The 18,146-nt window shown below is 35.1% G+C and overlaps 1 protein-coding gene and 1 long non-coding RNA gene across 3 annotated transcripts in view; one reads left to right on the forward strand and one right to left on the reverse strand.

The window, feature by feature from the left end:
• Positions 1 to 18,146, forward strand: part of LOC110839796 (pancreatic lipase-related protein 2) — a 33,437-nt gene that overhangs the window by 3,391 nt on the left and 11,900 nt on the right. Inside the window, exons 2-8 of one of the 2 annotated variants that reach the window (XM_087359397.1) lie at positions 1,590 to 1,690; positions 2,032 to 2,262; positions 3,021 to 3,286; positions 7,423 to 7,580; positions 8,614 to 8,727; positions 9,704 to 9,850; positions 10,755 to 10,878. In XM_087359397.1, coding sequence (XP_087215523.1) covers positions 3,163 to 3,286; positions 7,423 to 7,580; positions 8,614 to 8,727; positions 9,704 to 9,850; positions 10,755 to 10,878 — 667 coding nt within the window. In that variant the 5' untranslated portion in view covers positions 1,590 to 1,690; positions 2,032 to 2,262; positions 3,021 to 3,162. Of the gene's footprint in view, positions 1 to 1,095; positions 1,691 to 2,031; positions 2,263 to 3,020; positions 3,287 to 7,422; positions 7,581 to 8,613; positions 8,728 to 9,703; positions 9,851 to 10,754; positions 10,879 to 18,146 lie in introns of those variants that run through there. The other variant, XM_022084305.2, reaches the window with a different exon arrangement.
• On the reverse strand, positions 7,732 to 16,161 carry LOC110839798 (uncharacterized). Its single transcript, XR_002546645.2, has 3 exons — positions 12,344 to 16,161; positions 11,228 to 11,363; positions 7,732 to 10,824 (listed from the first exon to the last, which is right to left on the reverse strand). It is a non-coding gene; the product is annotated as an uncharacterized LOC110839798 (long non-coding RNA).

The raw sequence follows: 18,146 nt of genomic DNA on the forward strand, positions 1-18,146 counted from the left end.
GAGCGTTCAAAACGAGCATTCGATGCGCCTCACGTAAAACATGTTTCTGTGAAAAGGTGTAATCATGATCCTTTCCAACAAATTTAAATTCAATAATTTGACCATAAATAAGGGATGATAAAAATTATTTAACAAATAATACAAGCATGTTATTTATTTTCAATGTATCTGGATATTTTTGACGTCAAATAATAGTACAGCAATGTAATATATTATCCTCAATATACATGACGTAAATCTGTGACGTCCTCATACTCGCGTGTGTAAATAGTTATCACGACTTCCACATGGGGTTCGCCCATTACAGCTGCATGTGACCCTTGCAATGTCATATGTCCTTATTGACCCTTCGTATGGACTTTGTTCCATCTTAGAAATATCTTCAACGATAACTGAAAAATAGGCAGGAATGATAATAAAATCGCACGAGTACAAGGCGACATTACACAACATGCAGCGCTATATTAAACATCAAAAGACACGAAGGGGTTGGGTAGAAAATTTAACAACCTCATTTACGCAACAAAACGTGATTTGCACTTTCTCATTACATTGTTTGCTGCAACCTCTACATAATTCAATTGCTTTCAGGACTAAAATTTTCATTCGCTCTGTTTTGAAAATGTATAATGTATTATTCCTCCTAAAAGTAGTTTATATTCCACCATATACATATTGCTGAAATATTTAATCATCAAAAGTAATATGGTGACAGCCCCCCCCCCCCCAAAAAAAAAGTGGCTAGTTCTCATTCATTTCTTGTAGAACATATTGTCCACACAACTGTAAAGTCAGACCAAAATGTCCACCAACTTTCTTACTGAACAGGTAATGAAGGTTCACCACAGCTAGTGTGTGGAACTGACTACTTATCACAGGTAGATAATATGACCATTAAATTTCCCCCACATCCACAGTATTTTGTTTTGAAAACAGATTTAATATATCTTTCAAAAAAAAATTTCTAGATTTATTTTGAATTTGATATTTTTATTCCAAAAGAAACTGAACTACATGTAGGGCAGCTTTCATGAAAAATCAGAATAAAAATGTATTTGAATAAATTTCCTGTGATTTATGAATGTATCATGTCCAAAGCTTTATTCCATTCACGTTATTTCTTCAAAATGTAAATCCTGTTTTCTTCCCATTCATCAGAAGAAGAAAAACTCCTTAAAGCAGTCCTTCTTGAGAAGCTAATAGTAACTCAACTGATCTCTTAAGAAATGTGGGACTCTGTCCTGAATCAATTCCATCCAATTCACATCCTCAGACCCTACTTCCTTCAGATGGCATAATACCGTCGTGTTAATGTCTTGGTCTTCCAAACGGACTTTTCAAGTTTTCCAACTAAAATAGGGTACATATTTCTTACATATATTTGCACTACAGGCCCAACACCTTACCCCCTTGATTTAACACTGTAATAACATTTGGTGATGGGTACAATTTATAAAGCTGCTCAGTGTTCAGTTTTATCCATATCCTTTCTTTCAGGTAGATGTATTTTCCACAGCATTCCTTTCATCTGTATGTTCTTAACATGATTCGTATAATTCAATTATTACTCTCCTCACACACACACACAGGATGAAAGAGATGAGACAGCATAGACATTAGGGACATATGCACAGAGATATGGGTTTAACTGTAACAAATTGGGACACTGAGAAGAAAGCCATAATGTAATGTAAGTAATGCACTTCTGTACATATAAACAATGTCATACACAAATTTATGGTAACCATATTATTGTTAACCATATAGTGCATGAGTGACATAAAAACTGCAGTACTTCATATAACAAGTGGTTGTTGATAAGTCAAGAACATTTGTTGCAAGAATTTTCTTTGGTGTATCTTTCGTGCTAGAGGTTATGCAGTAATTCCTCAACAAGTAAATTTAAAACTGAAGTCCATCTAGCCCTGGGTAACACTGCAGAATTGATAAATATCTCAAAATAAACATCAAACTGGTTTTACCTAGAACCACGTAATTTCCATTACAAAAATTAATATGGATACTTTTCAGATTCCCAAATGTAAACTACAGACACCAGGTGGGAGCAAAATTTTCTGGACATTAATTGGGATGAAATGATTCAGTGGAATTATCAAAACATTCACCAGGACATTAATTATTTAACCTCAGTAAAATAAGTAGCAAAGAGAAACAAGGAATTGGTGGAATAAACTACATGGGAAACTTACATTAAATCCCACTCAGAAGCTGGATGTAATAAATTGAAGGCATTTATAACTTGTAAGTATGCAAGCTACATAGATGCATATGATAAAAAACTTGCTATGAATTTTAGTTTTATCTCCCACTAGATCAAATATAGTAAAACAAAGTCCCATTTCAATAAAATTTAAGTTATTTTAAAAGATATATATTTTAAAGTAATAACATATAATGCATTGCCATTTCATACTAAAATTATTCATACCTGCTCTAGGCAACCTCTCCTTTAATATATGTAATTTTATCCATAAAATTCTTTATCAGAATATTTGTACAATATTACAGAATCAGTCAGTATAATGTTTGACAAAAAAATTTGATTGTGATTACTGGGAACAAGAAAAACATAATTTTATTTACATCTTCAATGGTACACATAAGAATAGCAGATATATTGACAGTATATTAAGAAGAAAAAGAAAAGTTGTTTTAGTGATAAGATAGTGTAATGTGGTCTTAGTCAATCATAGGGGTAGGAAGACAAATAGTAGAAGATAAAGCAGGCAACTTTACTCGAAACTGTCAATTTTATCTGGTTATTAGAAACATGACCCTTAAGTTTAATTTTTTTACTATTATAAAGTAAGCCAAAGCTTCAGCACAGAAACGTCTAGACAGACATTATAAACAATATTTCAAAATATACTGACATCACTTGCTATGACGTACATTTCTTTATGACATCTAAGGAAGTTCAGAAACTATTTTTGTTGTATGCTTACAATTTAATTGATTTTAAGACTCTGTAGTATATTTAAATGTGCTTGCATTTGCAGTAGTTCAGACAGCTGTTAGTATCACTCGTATGAAGTTGGATGACTCATACGTGGAAGAGAAGTGCAGTTTAGAATCTTAGTGCCTGTTTATCTTCTTAAGTCCAAGCCAGCAGTTTATTGAAAGTGTGACTGAAAACGAACAATGCAGCAAATACTGAACACAACAAACAGTGTGCTTCTTCAGACAGTTCTTCTATTAATGAACAATAATCTGCAGGACACAGGAACTACAAATGAAGTTCTTCAACCTGAAGAACCCAAAAACAGTAAGTTCAAACATAACCTTAAATCTCTCTTATTCTTAGCAGTTATTACACTGTTTCCTAACTGGCAATTCCCAACTGACTCCAGATTAATCCAGTACACAACCATCCTACTTTTATAAGATCAATTTTAATATTTTCCTTCCAATTATGCAAAGATTTTCCATGTGTTCTCTTCCTTCAGGCTTTCCAACAAAAATGTTGTCTGAATTTCTCATCTCTTCATGCATGCTACATGCCCCACCAGTGTCATATTCCATGATTTAATCACTTTAATATGTAGAGAAGAGTACAAATTACAGATCTCCTCATTAAGTAACATTCTCCATCCATCCTTTTTGGATGCAAAGATTCTGCTCAGCAGCATGTTGTCAAACACTCTGAACCTCTGTTTTTCCCCTCTGAGAGATAAAATTTCACACCATACAAACACAGGAAAGTATTACAATGAACTTTAAAGTAAATATAGTGGAAAACTTCACTACATTTATGAGATACAAATTTTAGTTTTCTGTCCCTCACAGATCTATATAACCAACAAAAATTTAATCTTTTTCTTAATTTTTAGGCTCTTTTTATGCATAATGCAGCAGAATACAGTTGCTGCCTCCAGCCATTTGTCTATCCACAACTTAATGTTAATAATACTCAAGAATGGATTATGATTAATTTTGTGTGATAAATTATTATTAAATTGAAAACTGAAAAATTTTACTCAAAACTTATTTTGATCTATTATGGCTACCAATTTACTTAAAGATGTAAAAAGTGAAGCTGTCCCATTATACACCATGGAGGTGTTTGGGGGTTAGAGGTGGTATATAGTTCCTACTCATTCTTGACGTCGGCACTAGATGGGGCGAGTAGGATAGGAGGCTGAGTGGGCCCCAGAACAGGTCTGGACAAAATCCTCTGCCCCCATCGGGGATTGAACCTCCGATTGTCCACTCCGTAGCCAGTCACTATACTAACTAAGCTATGCCGGCTCACCAATTTTTATCTCATCCAACATTCACCAGATGAAGAAGGTTTTAGACAGATAATTTTCAAACTAATTACATAATTATTTCAAATTTTTAACACAGCTCCAATGGACAACAGTGCCCACTGCATGACATTTGTCTAACTGCCACAGATCATGCTAATGTCTACTCTGACATGCTTCGATATGTCTCTACCTAACTGTTACAAGTCTATTAGCTGAGTACATATTTAATGCTTGTATCTGCTACGACATGTATAAGTCTTTGCAAATGTCAGCATCTGGGACTCATCTAATTATTGAGCAAAATGATCACCAATATCAATACAAGTACATCAAAACCATATCTACTGATTTCTTGTTATAAATGCCAAAAATATGTATATGAATACTATATGAAGGCTTTTATAATTCCATGTTTGCTTTATTGGAATACTTATTTCATAGTTTACTATGATAATAATTTATTCCAATCCTGTTTCTGTCCTTGAAAGTCCAATAGCATCTTAGCACTTAAGCGACCCGTTCTTCAGCTCACACATGGGTAACATACAAAATACAATAATAAAGTAGTTTCTTACATAAATTCTCATGTCTCAAAATATATGGTAAGAAAAGATAAGATAAGGTGGCTGGATGGTATGGAGAAGGAAATCGGGAAGATGGGAGTTAGAGGATGGCAGAGGATAGATCAGAATGGATGAAACTCATTAGGATGTGCAAGGCCCTACAAAAGCGCTGTAGTGTCACGGAGTAGTAGTAAGAAAGGTAGATCCGCGAAGGAGGGATTCACATCACGTCACAAAGCTGTGCTTAGGCCAGAGTAGTCTCAGGTGTCCACTCTAAAAGATGTGTTCCCAACCACTTAGCTATTAATATTTTCAGAAATATTATGTTCATCAATTTATTTACAACTAACTTTAAATGTTGTGGCCCAAGATAATAGTTATTAAAAAAAATCAGTGTAGCAGTCAACTTATTAAATGTTCCAGTACCTTTGTCTTGGCTTTTGCTGCATGAGTCAGACGTATGAAAATTACTTGATACTACAGCCCTACCAATGACTATTACAGTTTATAAACTAACCATAGGTTAAATTTACATATATAGTCCTGTGTATTTTACACACTACACATAGCAGATTGAATATTAACACTACAATTGTTTCGTATGAAGTCCTGGTACATCAAATTGTATCTTAATCTAATATATTTCATTCATTATTATAAATTATTTCTGTCTTTCATTGGAAAATAATGTTTTCCTCCAATTTTCAACTTGTTAAATATTAGTTTCAGTACTCTACTATACAGTGAAACAACATTATATGAAAATGGTTACATTAGTTCTCAAACTGAACTCTTTGTAATATGAGCAAGCACATTAAGGCATTTAGTAGAAAAGGAAAGTGATATATCATAGTATTAAGTTCTAGGATTTGAGGTTATCATGGCAGTGAAAAGGAAAATGGTTGTCTTCTGGGTTATAGCACTGTGTAGTCTGGTAGAAGTTTACCAACATTACAAAGGTCCTTGCTGCCTCCAACAACAGGGTGATGAGTAGCATGTTGATGGAGGCCTGAAACACTGATAAACTTCTACCAGACTTTCTGGTGCTACAACCCACAAAAAATCCACTGAAGTATTCCTTCTTCAGAAACAATTTCTATTTGAATATTATTATTATTCCACCAACCACCATTTTACATGGTATTTACTTCTATGTACCTGAGACAAACCTTGCCCCTGAGGTACATAGTGCAGCAGCTATTTTTGAAATACATTTTGTTTTTTAATACATGTTACATTAAACAGATTGTGTGTGTGGCATTATATATTTTACATGAACATCTTTCAAATTTTTATTATTACTATGGTGTGAGACTAGGAATTGCAGCTACTAACAGGCACATTATCCATCCCCAGATAATATATGGGTGAATATGGAGCAATGGTGGAATGATATTGAAAGGGGGAATATAATGGACTTGGAGAAAAACTTGTCCCAGAGATAATTTGTCGACCGCAAATCTCACATGGACTGACCTGAAGTGAATCCAGGCCTCTGTGGTCAGAAGCCAGTGACAGAGTACCTGTGCTATAACCTGTCCAATTTGAATCATAAAACACAAACTCTACTTTTTATTTAAAATTTTTATTTCCTGGATTCCTTCACTTTAATTCTTCAAACAGACCTTTCATCTAGGAGACTCAGGATCAAAAGCTGATTGGTATGAGAGAGATCTGTAGTGGCAAAGCTACGTTATACAGCCTCATTCCTTCCAGTAAATAGTCTCTACCACTTTTCCGACTTCACACATCACTGTCAATATAATTGGCAATAAGTAACTTCTGCATCTGGTAGTGTATTGTAAGATATACAAAATTCCTGGCCATTTCTTCATTTTTATTATTCTTGTATCTCAATCAGATATCTCTAACATAAGTACTTTTTAAGTCTTTACTATGTTTGCTTCTATGATTCAAAGAATTCCAATTCTAATTTTATTTCTGTCTGATTTTACCAAGGAAGTAAATTAAAATTCTTCCACTCCCACCTTTCTTACCATAATTTAATGAAATTGTGTTTATGATGAGAGGTAAACTTTGGAAAAATAAAATATATCATGTATTATCACATTCACTATTACAAATTATATGTTAATTTTCAGCTTTATTTCATTTATTTCCAGTCATAAAGTAATTACAGATGAAGCCACTAATTCCTTGGAAGAGAGTCCTTTGCTAATAGTCATTTTGTCAAGAAATTCTGTGGAAGATGACGGACTTCTGTGTTGTAGTGCTATGCACTCATCAGGGCAATTGCCCTGATGATGGAGGCAGCAACAACCTCTGAAATGTTCGTGTAAACTTATACCAGATTACAGCGCTACAACCCAGAAGACAACCATCTTCATACTCACTGCTGTGAGAACCTCAAATCCTACTTCAGATATTCCCTGCCTTTCACGGAATCTTTGGCTCATTACCATTTTCGCAATGACGTGCCACTGTTACACATCCTCAGCCAAATGAATTCAGTTCACCCCATCATATCACATTTCTTTAAGATCTATTTTAATATTATCTTCCCATCTTAATCTATGTCCCTGTTAGTGGTCTCATCAGTTGTATAAATAAACAATTATTATTAATAGGTTCAGAGGAACTATGTTATAGTCCCTTTGGATGTTACAAGATGACTCACCCATGGACAGATGATTTTCTGCGACCTGTGAGCTATATTCCAGAACCACCAGATAAAGTGAATCCAAAATACTGCCTTTACACAAGGCGTAATAAGGATAGTTGTCAGGTAGGCACACCAGTTCTGTTTTCCACTTGTACCCAAGTATTACGTTTAATATTTACCCGTGATACTAAAGTTTGTCTAAATAATACAAAAAAAAGTCCCTACCTGGAAGAAAATGCAGGTCTCGGTTACAAATACAACCTGGTAAATGCTGTTTAAAGAAATAATTGCTGTTTACTCTGAAGATCATATTAAACCCATAAATACATTGTGGGCAGAATAAAAGTTACTGAATGATAAGAGTCGGTATATATAGTTACCAGTGGGCTTTAATACACTGACAGTAATGTTTACTTCACACATTTCATACAATGAATTATTAATTATAATCATCCACTGTTTAATGCAAAACGTAAACATCTAATGGGTGCTTTTTGGAGGCTATTTTGGTTTTGAATTACACACTGGCTTTACTACAAATTTATATTTTTATGAGAAAATACCAAAATATTTTCCCTTATAACTATAACAAATAATTGTCTACACACAAAAATCAACTGAATTATAGGCAATTAAAATTATCAGTTTGTTCTGTAAATTGAGCTAGTCAAATATAATTTTAATGAATACAGTAAAATTAGTCATACTGTCCTCAATCAGATATTATACTGTGCATGTGAATAAGATTTCAGTAATGTTCCCAATTTCAGCCTCAAGGGCTCATCATTACTTACAATGATTCAACAAACAAGAATAAAACACACTTCTTTACTAGTGTTTGTCAATAATGTTCATATGTAAATATGCATAAAATGAATAAAATTGCATAAAAATAAGTCATAAAATGGCATGGTAAAGTCTGTATAGCTGTTAAAAGTAATTATGAGACAAATGTAAAACATTTGGTATTATTTTAAAATGTAAGATGAATAAAGTCTTTCTTCCTTTGAGGTGTGGCTGGAAGTTTTTGTAATTCACTGGTGACATTAACTGGCATACAATGGTAAAGTAAGGTGAACATACAGAAATACTTGTATTATAAACCATACAATATGAAAGGATACAAAATTTCTTATTACATTACATTTGTCAACAGAATCTGGATATTATAGATAATGACACATTGTTCCGATCCTATATGATGTCAAATCACAGGGTCTTCTTTATCACACATGGTTTCATAGAGAATGGCAACAAGGAATGGATAAAGGTTAGTACGTAAGCATTTAAATCAATCTCCCCAAGAAAACTGGTGATACTGCTTTAATCATAAATGTTCTAATTCTTTAAATGTGGTAACAAATGTTTCTTCTTTTTAATAGAGCTCATGAAAAATAACAAGAGTTTGATTCTTTCATGAAGAATAGCGCATCAGGCACAAACATATGTGAAGAAGCATGTTTCATTTAGTGAGACTATAACAGTTTTCAGCGAAATTGGTGGCCGAAGTACTTCTATTGTGGATCAAAACTTTTTCATTCAATTAATTACAATTCCACCCTAACTTAAATCTATCTGCAACAAAATAAAAATTCAGTGAACTTTTTTCAATGGACAAATTGACAACTGCAAACTCTTTAATAGTAGTAAGTTTTAAAGCGCTGGCTAATATTCAATATTACTTTATCCATATGTTTTATTTAACAATACTGTCAATAGCTAGATTACAAAGCATCACATGATAGATTAATGAATAATGAATTGGGAAGAATACAGAAGGAAGCAGCCATGACCTAATTTAAGATACTACTACCCCAGAATTTGCCTCTGGAGACTGAGCAAAACCACAAATATCTCAGTGAGGATTGCATGCTAATAAATCACATTGAACATTTATGTTTGAATATACCATACTCTGACGCCGGCCTATAATTTTAATTGCATTTGTTCTTCACATATTTTAATTCAGTCATAGTGCACACAAACCTTTATTGTCTGTGCGACACAGCTTAAGCACAGTCTGGCCATTGGTTGCACCAGCAGATCACCAAACTGTTAACTCCAGATTTAAAGTGTGGTTGGCAGCCTCACATAAATGGGATTTCAGTCTCCAATTTCCATAAAATAAACGCTACAAATTGGTGTGTGACAGTAAATTTAAAAGAAAAGTTTATACATTCTTTATTTTACACAATGACTTAATGAAGTATAAACAATATCTGACATCCTTAATATCCCTGTTGCAGAATATGACAATGGAACTGTTAAAATTGTCAGATTGTAGTGTGATAGTTATTGATTGGAGTGATGGCTCTGGCCCTCCTTACCCTCAAGCAGTCGCAAACATCAGACTTGTTGGAGCCATGACAGCTCACTTGATAAATAATTTAATTGTAAGTATGCTTCAGTTTTCTCACGTTTTATTATGTTTTTGTACTTAAATAACATCTGTCATTGTATTCCTACATTTTTACTTAGTGCTAAAATGATAAATGGTGTCAATAATACGTAATATTATTATATACTTTTTGTATAGTGATGTGACATGTATTTATCACAAAAGTAGCTGTCATGAAGGTCATAGCAAAACTGCACAAAGCTGTAACACTAATAGCAGAGCCCAGGCAACTGAGGACAACTTGCAACTTGCAGTGTAGCAAAGCTAGCAATGCTGTACCATTAACTTAGAGCTTTGTAGGAAGGAGGGTGATGCCCTTCCATGGCTTTGAAGATGCAATTTGGTTACAGCTACTCTGAAAAGTAATACTTTAAAACACACCACCCTCCATAGACAAGCTGCCTACTGACTTTACGTATTCTATACATTGCCAGATTTCATAGTTTGCAGGTAACATATACATATACTGATTCCCCACTTGAGACATACGTCCAGCCAATTCCTCCTTGATTGAATACTCCTGAAGGTACTAAATGAGTGCATGAATCCTAAAGTTGTTTGGTATATAATATCTTCCATTCTTCATCTACTTCACACTTTTGATACAAAAAGACTGATAACTTTTATATTAAAAATTAGTAGCAGCATTCTGTCATTCTTTTAGTCATTGTGTCAGTGACAATTATTTGTGGGGCAATTACGCATCCTGACAAGCAATCATTGCTCTGGAAATAACTGCACTTCCATTCCACACTATCCAGTTTTTCAGTCATATTAACACAAAATGACACTGCATGCAATTAAGATAAGTTACATGACAGCTCCCTTGCAATTTTGAAGAACGCAACTTTTGTCATTTAGTCAAAACCAGTGAACATATTTTAAAATTGTTTCCTTAGGTACAAGTTGGAATCCAACCGGAGCTCATTCATATAATTGGGCATAGTCTTGGTGCCCATATGGCTGCATCTGCTGGGCAAACAATACAGAGAAATTTCAAATACAGATTAGGCCGCATTACAGGTAAGAAATTACATCTCAACAGTACTATGTTTTAGTATACATGGAATATACAAATTGTAATCATTATTTATTTGTGTATAACTGAACATCATGGCTCAATGGTTACCATTCCCACTTCATAGTCAGGAGGTCCCAGATTCAAATCTCAGCTCAGAGGCTGGCTCTTCTTACTGCGGTGTTGTCGTTTTCCGTCATTCACTCCTGGCAAATGCCAGGACAGTGCTATTTCATTTCACATTCTTTCAATTCATTAACTCATTAATCTGATGCCATATAGTATGAATTACTAACAGCATGATTAAATAAATGATAAGCAAATTATCAATACCACCATTAAGCGATATTTTACCTGGACCGAGAACCTTAGAAGAAAGCCATAATTTATCCTCTTCTCCAATTATGACTATTTTTTTGTGTGTCCACTCTTTTGCTACTCAACTTTGCATATTTTCCCTTATATGTTTTTCCCACGTAGTCCTGGGCCTCTGCAATGGTTATTTATTTGAGAATGTAGGATTTGGGGTTCTCACAGTGGTGAATACAAAGATCACTGTCTTCTAGTTTGTAGTGCAGTGTAGTCTGGGTAAGTATGCCACTGCTTCAGAGGTCCTTATTGCCTCCATCATCAGGGTGATGATATACTCACAGTGCTCTTGAGTGACTCTTCACCCTGACGATGGAATCAATAAGGACCTCTGAAACGATGGTAAACTTATACCAGACTACATGGCATTACAACCCAGAATACTGTCATCTTCATTATTTGATAAATGTATTTCTTGGGGAATACATAAATCTCACAGAAGAAATACTGAAGATGGCTGTCTTCAAGGGGTGCTGTCCCATGCAATCTGTTAGAAGTTTACCAATGTTTCAGAGGTGCTTACTGCTTCCAATATCTTTGCCCTGATGACGGACGCAGCAAGCACCTCTGAAATGCCAGTAAACTTCTACCAAACTACATGGCACCCCAGAAGACAGTCATCTTCATACTGAGAACCTGAAATCTCACATAGAAAGAATTGTCTGTGGCAATGAAGCAAGACCTTGACATAGAACAGGAATTAATACTTCCAGTGGAAACTAAGAATGATTTAGACTCTTCCAAACTATGCATTCTTAAAAAGAAGGGGTCAAGTGTTTTAACCCCCATTGGGGGAGGGGGGGGTAGTTTAGTTTCTTACTCAAGGGTTAAAACACTTGAACATGACAATAAACTAACCCCCCCAGTGTCGTTAATATGGTCTCGTCTATCATTGTAAGTCTTCTTTCGCTCTTTTTTATTTCTTAAATAGGTCTTATGTAGTAGTTCTTTACGTCGCTGTTCAGAGGCCAACTGTTCTTGGTCAGTAAACTTTCTACGTCCAGCCCCACCCTTGCAAATCTTCGTCTTAAAATCGATCATAATAGTTTTCGTAATCGTAATATATAGAGTATATGAGTAGTATTATTAGTATCACTTTACCTTGTTGCAGTTGTTGGATTTGGTACTTCAAGTAGTTGATAACATCTTTTTTCACTTTTCTGATGTTTTAGGCCAACTGTCAGTCAATTTTTAATAAAGCGACGTGATGTGCTGCTTCTTTAGCAGTGATAATGCGACTGGCTTGGTAGTGAAGCATTATTTGTTTACTCGGCATTGTTGTGTTGTACTCGGCATTGTTGTGTTCCACAACAATGCCGAGTAAACAAATATCTGTTGACATTGTTGATGACGTAATTTCTTGAAGACAACGAGGAATCACAAATTTTTATAGTAGAAAATAATTAAATTCTTTAACATTTTCTAGCAAATGGAATGCATGGTTCAGTTTTCAATTGATTCTTTGCTGTTATTAAATTATTTTATTATTTAACTCCATGGAGTGGAGCCCTTTTTAAAAAACTGATTGGCATTCAGCTAGTCAAGAAATTAACCGTCTTTTATGGAACCCAAAGGTTCATTTCTGCGTTCACACGAGCCCACCAGTAGTCCCTGCACTGAATCAGATGAATTAAGTCCACACCCGTCCTACCCTATTTCATTTCTTTATTATCTAATAATTTAATCAATAAGAATAATATTAGTTGAGGTTATTACAATGACTGATGTTCCTAATCCCATTCTTCAGACAAATGTAGCTTGCTCATGTCACAAGCCAAACCATCACCTCCTCAAAATATACTCATAGGCAAGAAGGAATTATATTTGACTGAAGAATTATGTGATCTCATCTTTGATGTTTTATGTGCACATACACACTTAAACTACAGACATCCAAGATCTTGTAATTACTTTATAGCCAACGTGTCTAGTTTTGTAACAGAATACAAGCTTATGGTATTTATGGAATTCTCATGGACACCCACATCTGTGTATTCATCTCTATGTCTGCTTCTACCAGTAATTTTTGGGCCAAAAGATGGATTTTGTTAACTTTGTATAAACATCATCCCATTAGTGGCCCTCCACAACTGTACTGTTTAATTTCCTACTATCAGTAACTCCAACATGGTGGTTTTGCAAACATGTGAGGTGGCAGAAACAGTAGCACCACTTCTGATACACTAGTGTAGGTTCTTGACATTGTGTAGAAAAAGGTTTTTCAAAAATATGAGACATAAAATAACAATAAAGCAATGTGAGGTCTACATTTAGCCTTTGGTCTGATGATATAGTAGCAATCACCAAACTGCATGCTTCAAGGTCATGGAAGGACCCCACCTTCCTTACTGCGTGGTTATAAGTCGCCAGTACAGCATTGCTAGTTTTACTAAGCTGCAAGTTCTGAGCTGTTTTAACTCACCTGCGCTCTGCTGTTTGTGTTGTAGCATTGTTATGATTTTGCTGTGACCATGACACATGCAATTTGGCGATGGCTACTAAAGTAACTAATGAACCATTAGAAACAGTTGTGTGAAATTCTGTATGGAGATAATAAACATATCTACAAATTCTGTATGAAACAATCTGTTTCACAGATACAGTGTCATTGTACTTGAGTAGGAATTAAGAGTAGTAAGCAGCTCTCGTGTATATGGACTCTGTACTTTGCCCTAGTTGATGCGTCACAGCCTTCGCCAATGTTCAAAACATTGTAGTTTTTACATTACTCGTCTACTGCTTTTTTTATTGGGGTCATTTAAAGATATTTTATTGTAAACATTCAGCTCAAAGTCCAATTCCAAAGTCCAGTTCAAATACGTAAATGCATTGTCTGACATCTTTCCTCTTCCTATTACTAGGTTGTTGTTGTTGTTGTTGTTGTTCCTTGGCTCTACAACCCGTTTGTGGTATTCAGAGGTTTCCTAGTCTTTGAAGTGTGCATTTGTGGGTAGAGAGTGACCAACCCACTGTCTCTGCACAATTCCTACTCAATCCTGATTTCACTGCCATCTAGTAGTGAATCAGGAGAGACTTGGGTGAGAAATGGCCGCTCAATTTTGCTTACGAAACATCTCGTATCACCCTTAAAAATGTATCGACCTCGGTCGGGTTTGAACCCGCAAACCTTGGGTCCAGTGGCAAGCACGCTAATCACTAGTCCACCAAGGGGTGACTCCTATTATAGATATTCAGAAAAATGTGCTTTAGATTTAATTAGTATACCGCGGTTTACTAACTTATGCCGTTATGCATTCCTTGCATGATATGCATGAAATGAAGACATATAGGGTTGGTCATGTCTGTCCACGTGATTCAACTCAACAACTGCTTGATCGATTTGCATAAAATTTGGTATGGACATTATGACATTGGGGTCTGCCTTAAAATTGTACATTTCAATTTTCTATAACTGGTAACACAAACATGTCAGATAAACAAAACTGTTAGGTGGGACTGACATTATCACCACTTACAATATGGCTATACAATAATAGACAGTTCCTGGTTTTTGAGAAATACAAAACTTTGGAAAATAATTTTTTGTGTAATGTAAAATAACAACATAGTGGCTGTATGAAAGAAAAAAAACCCCGTTAACTTCACCAGGATTTGATCTTGTGATGTCATACAAGTCCAGTATGCTACCAGAGAGGTAAAGTGCCTTATGGCATATCAGTATTGATTCAGGGTATTCAAAGAAGACTTTAAGATCAAGTGATTTTTATAGTTAATAATTCAGAATATGCAAAGAATGCATGTGTATTTTCAGGAATGGAATACACCTTCCTAGTCTTGTTTATTGGATTAGAACTTTGTTCTTTATGGTTTACTTGGAGTCTCTGGTATATTTATTTCACCAGTTATTACTCAACTTATTCTAAATGCAGTCACAATATTAGCAGTTCATAGCATATTATAGATAGAAAGTTATTACAGAAATCAAATGTAGTAAAAATAGATGTTAATGTATAATATATAAACTGTGTTGCACCTTGCATAAAGATAATAAGCTATTTGTATTGTCAGAGCTTGTAGCAATATTTCACAGAAATAATTTCTGAATGTGAATCTGATTTATCCAGAAATAGTAAAGAACTTTGTGCTGAATTCTCACTGCACCAATGAGATGACCTATCAGTCAACTTGAAGTCATATGATGTCAAACATGGATCACACTTTCATACACAAATTTGTACACACATTTTATACCAGGAACAAAGTCTCAAGTCCATGGAAAAACCATGTTGGTTATCTCAGACAACCCCCTTTTTGGAACTTTTACTTCACACAACATTCTGCATTTCTATGGCACGTACATAGAACATAATGACATTTCATGAATGAAGTATGAGTAGGTCTACATTCAAATCAGTTTACAAAATCTGTGGGTTGATAATAAAATGGTTCAAGGTTTTAGATGTTTATAAAAATGTACTTATGTTTGTGAATACCACGTGTTAAGATAAAGAAAATACGTTGTGTCTAAATACCTTAACTAATGTCACACTTCATTAACATGCACAACAGCGTTAATTCCATAGTTTATCAACTTCATGCAAATATAAGGGCTGTTGAATGAAGACTGAGAATGATTTTTGTTAAATGTTTGGAAGGCAAGAGAATGTTCAATTATGGTGATTGGTAGCACTGACTGGTGTAAGTCAGCGCCTGCAGTTATAGGTATCTGCGTGTTCAGATGAGCCTGTGCTGAGACCTTGGTTTCATGCTACGCCTGTCTCGCCTCCAAAGTCATACATCCGTCATGATGGATGTTAAAGCAGAACGAAGCGCTGTGCTTAAATTTTGTTACCGCTTAAAGAAAACTGCAAGTTAGGTTAGCATACAATTGGTTAGAAGGGGCGTATTGGGAAGACGTTTTACATCAGTCAACAGCACTTTGGTCATTTGATCATGTTCAGTACCTGTGCGGGATGGATTCCTCCTCGACTTCTGATGCCCAAGCAAACCGCATTGAAGTCTGCTGGATGTCTTGCGAAGTACAGGGAAACGAGTGGTTACAGAACAAAGTTAACAGTTTATATAACATGGATTAGACTGTATGATCCTCAGAGTAAGCGTCAAAGCATCCAAATGGGTCTCTTCAAGCTTCTTTTTAAAAAAATCACGCCTCTCAATCAGCAGTTAAAGTTATGGCAAGTGTTTTTTATTACCGTGGAATGATTTACTGTCACTGAAGCTTACAGCTGTTCAGTTCTCAAAACCCTCATGGACCACATCAGAAGAAAATGACCGGAGCTTGGACACATCATGACAATGCCAGACCACGTTACGGACATCGCCAATCAGTTTTTGACAAGTAAAGGTATCCAGTGTATCCCCACCCTCCCTACCTCCCAAATATAGTGCCTTGTGACTCATTCTTTGTTTCCTACACTGAAAAGGCAGCTTCAACGACAGTGCTTCCAGACAACAGATGCTGCAGTCAAAGCTGCAGATGCGATTTTAAAGATGTCCAAAAAGTGGCTTCAGCCATTTATTTGATAAGTGGCAAAAACGCTGGCTTGCGTATATAGTTTAGGGGAGTCTATTTTGAAAAGAAACGCTCTTGTAATGATTAAGAATAAAGGATGTATGTTTAAAAAAAGAGCCTTCGTATATCAGTAATATCTTATTATAACTAACTATGAGACTTCAAATTTCCTTGAGGTCTACCGTTAAAGATCTTTCTCTTAAAGTCATACCCACCTTCAACTATATGTATTGTGAACACTAAGGTGACTATACAGAGCATACCATTTAAAATGCAACCCAAAAGCAATCACATTGTACCACTCAAAAATAAAATTAAAAGCAGGTCCACCATAATGTAATAGACTCTCTCAACCCCCCCCCCCCCCACAAAATGACATTCAAGGTCACCCCAGTTGCACAGAAGCTGTGCAGGTGCGAAAAAGTGTATTCACGAGCAGAATGTATGTTCATTCTTGAACAATGCTTTGCACTGATATCATCTGCTGCATTTGACAATGCATATTATGACATGGAAGTACCAAGTAAGGCAACAATATTACAACTGATAAAAAAAATTTCTGGACACAGAAGTGTTTGTGGCATTGAACATCTGCTGCAAAGCTGTTCTGTAAGTTTTTCCTAACAAATACAAATTAAAAACATCTAGTCTGCCTTGTTATATTCATGTCACCAAAATGTACAAATGCTGAAAAGCTTTGGGTTGTTTTAAGTGGAACACTCCAATAGCAAAATAAAAAGATATCCCTGCCAATTCCAAAACTGCAAGCCAAAATATTCATTCAGTATCGAGAACGAATGCTGTGTGTGGGAGATATTTTGTAACATCTACCAAGACACAGATCTCAAGAATTTGTCAAACGTTGGGTGATTTTCCTGATACCGACTGCCATAATCTGTTTTAACAGATATACATGTTTTTATTCTGATGTCATCTTGTATTATGTGCACTGTATTGTATGTCTCCACCTCTAATAAATCTTTGACTAAATGATGGATATAATATATATGGACGTGTGCACGCATAACATAAAGAACTCGAGGGTATGAAATATTCACTCTGTATAGTGCTGAATGTTGGGATGATTAATGAATAACAAATTATGGAATTTAAGGAAGAGACCATGGCCTAATTTGAGGTACTGAGATTTGCCTGGATAGACTGAGAAACTGCTCCACACATATTTTAGAATTTTTCTTGTTTATTATTAACATCATCATAATTTATTTACGGTATTTAGAAACCAAGATACCTAAATTTAGATAACTATCCAATAATAATTACACAAAATGATATTCTTCATTTCTCTTGATACCATTCCCTTAGTTTCATGAGTCTCCTTTAGGTGGGCTGCTGATTATCTGAGATTAACCATTAAAATTGCAGGGTCTGAGTGGGTAGTGGAAGATA

The sequence above is a fragment of the Zootermopsis nevadensis genome, unplaced genomic scaffold (genome assembly GCF_977971745.1).
Source record: "Zootermopsis nevadensis isolate Lab colony 2312 unplaced genomic scaffold, Znev_1.0 Znev_ptg000031l, whole genome shotgun sequence".
In the NCBI taxonomy this organism is placed as follows: Eukaryota; Metazoa; Arthropoda; class Insecta; order Blattodea; family Termopsidae; genus Zootermopsis; species Zootermopsis nevadensis.